The sequence below is a fragment of the Salvelinus sp. IW2-2015 genome, unplaced genomic scaffold (genome assembly GCF_002910315.2).
Source record: "Salvelinus sp. IW2-2015 unplaced genomic scaffold, ASM291031v2 Un_scaffold1614, whole genome shotgun sequence".
Classification (NCBI taxonomy): Eukaryota; Metazoa; Chordata; class Actinopteri; order Salmoniformes; family Salmonidae; genus Salvelinus; species Salvelinus sp. IW2-2015.
This window is the reverse complement of record NW_019943033.1, coordinates 50680-52850: the sequence shown is the minus strand read 5'-3', so window position 1 is coordinate 52850 and position 2171 is coordinate 50680. Positions and strand designations below refer to the sequence as shown.

The 2171-nt window shown below is 46.3% G+C and overlaps 1 protein-coding gene across 1 annotated transcript in view; it reads left to right on the top strand.

The window, feature by feature from the left end:
* The window catches only part of LOC112071432 (glycogen synthase kinase-3 beta), a 27787-nt gene that overhangs the window by 20110 nt on the left and 5506 nt on the right, over positions 1–2171 (top strand). Inside the window, exons 5-6 of the mRNA XM_070439390.1 lie at positions 552–682; positions 975–1109. Of these exons, the coding sequence (XP_070295491.1) occupies positions 552–682; positions 975–1109 (266 nt within the window). The remainder of the gene's footprint in view (positions 1–551; positions 683–974; positions 1110–2171) is intronic.

Here is a 2171-nt window from a genome sequence, read left to right as displayed (position 1 = left end):
TGGACTGTGCAGGGGGCAGATCTCAGAGATACAAGAGCTTAAATGCCCCCAACCAACCCCCCCCAACCAAAGAGGGAGGAGTATTTTTGGGGTGGGGGGGGGGGGGTGCAGAGGAGTGGGCAACCGCGTCCCCCTCTCAACACCAGTCTGTCTACCCCCTGCACCCTGTGTGCCCAATAACACAGCTAACGACCCAACAGAGACCCCAACACACGCACACTCAGACAGCCAGAAACCCTTACACACATACACAGTCACATTTTCTGCTATGCTAGCTCTAAGCTTTGCAATGGGAGCATTGTACTGGCATGTCTAGAGCAGAGAACCCACAAGTTGTTGCAATGTGTTTGAGTAAGTTGCATAGATCCAGAATGTTTGACTGTTCTGAGTGCAGTGAAGTTGGTGACCAACAGTAGCTGTCTGGACACTTGGCATGACTGTAGTAGTAATGGAGGGGATTATGATGATCAGTGCTGCTGTTACTGGCTGCTAACTGTGTGTGTGTGTGTGTGTGTGTGTGTAACATCATGTGTCCTGTGTTTTCCCTCCAGGTGTACATGTACCAGCTGTTCCGCAGTCTGGCCTATATCCATTCCCAGGGCGTGTGTCACAGAGACATCAAACCCCAGAACCTGCTGGTGGACCCCGAGACGGCCATCCTCAAACTCTGTGACTTCGGCAGGTTAGTCTGTCTGTCAGTGAGCACCTCTGGCCATCTCTGAATGTCTCTGACTGTGTCTGTGTTTCTTAGGCTGCCTGTGTAAACACAGCTCAATTCTTCTGATCTTTTTTCCACTAATTGTTTATTAGAGATATTTTTCAGCGCTGATCTGATTGGTAAAAAAAATGAGAAATCAGTATTGGGCTGCCTGTGTAAATGCCGCCTTACTGTTCAGTCTGTCTAAATCGATCTCTGTCTTACTCTGTCTATCTTTTTCTCTGACTGACCACCTCTCTCCCCCTCTTGTCTCCAGTGCTAAGCAGCTTGTTCGCGGGGAGCCCAACGTGTCCTACATCTGCTCGCGGTACTACCGTGCCCCCGAGCTCATCTTTGGCGCCACGGACTACACGTCCAACATTGACATCTGGTCAGCGGGCTGCGTGCTGGCGATAGGATGGGGAGACTGAGCCGCACACCAAATCTGTAGGGTGGGGAGATGGAAAGAAAGGGAGTGTAGGTCTATGTTGGTGCGGCGGTAGAGTGTACAGTTGAAGTCGGAAGTTTACATACACCTTAGCCAAATACATTTAAACTCAGTTTTCACAATTACTGACCATTTAATCCTCATAAAAATTCCCTGTCTTAGGTCAGTTAGGAATCACCGCTTTATTTTTTAAGAATGTTGAAATGTCAGCATATATAGTAGAGAGAAATGATTTATTTCAGTTTTTATTTCTTCATCACATCCAGTGGTCAGAAGTTTACATACACTCAATTAGTATTTGGTAGCATTGCCTTTAAATTGTTTAACTTGGGTCAAACATTTCAGATAGCCTTCCACAAGCTTCCACAATAAGTTGGAGAATTTTGGCCCATTTCTCCTGACAGAGCTGGTGTAACTGCAGTCAGGTTGTAGGCCCTCCTTGACTCGCACACTGCTTTTCAGTTCTGCCCACAAATGTTCTATGGGATTGAGGTCAGGGCTTTGTGATGGCCACTCCAATAACTTGACTTTGTCCTTAAGCCATTTTGCCACAACTTTGGAAGTATGCTTGGGTTCATTGTCCATTTGGAAGACCCATTTGCGACTAAGCTTTAACTTCCTGACTGATGTCTTGAGATGTTGCTTCAATATATCCACATAATTTTTCTCCATGATGCCATCTATTTTGTGAAGTGTACCAGTCCTCCTGCAGCAAAGCACCCCCACAACATGATGCTGCCACCCCCGTGCTTCACGGTCGGGATGGTGTTCTTTGGCTTGCAAGCCTCCCCCTTTTTCCAAACATAACGATGGACATTATAGCCAAACAGTTCTAATTTTGTTTCATCAGACCAGAGGACATTTTCCAAAAAGTATGATCTTTGTCCTTATGTGCAGTTGCAAACCGTAGTCTGGCTTTTTTATGATGGTTTTGGAGCAGTAGCTTCTTCCTTGCTGAGGGCCTTTCAGGTTATGTCGATATAGGACTCGTTTTACTGTGGCTATAGATATTTTGTACCCGTTTCT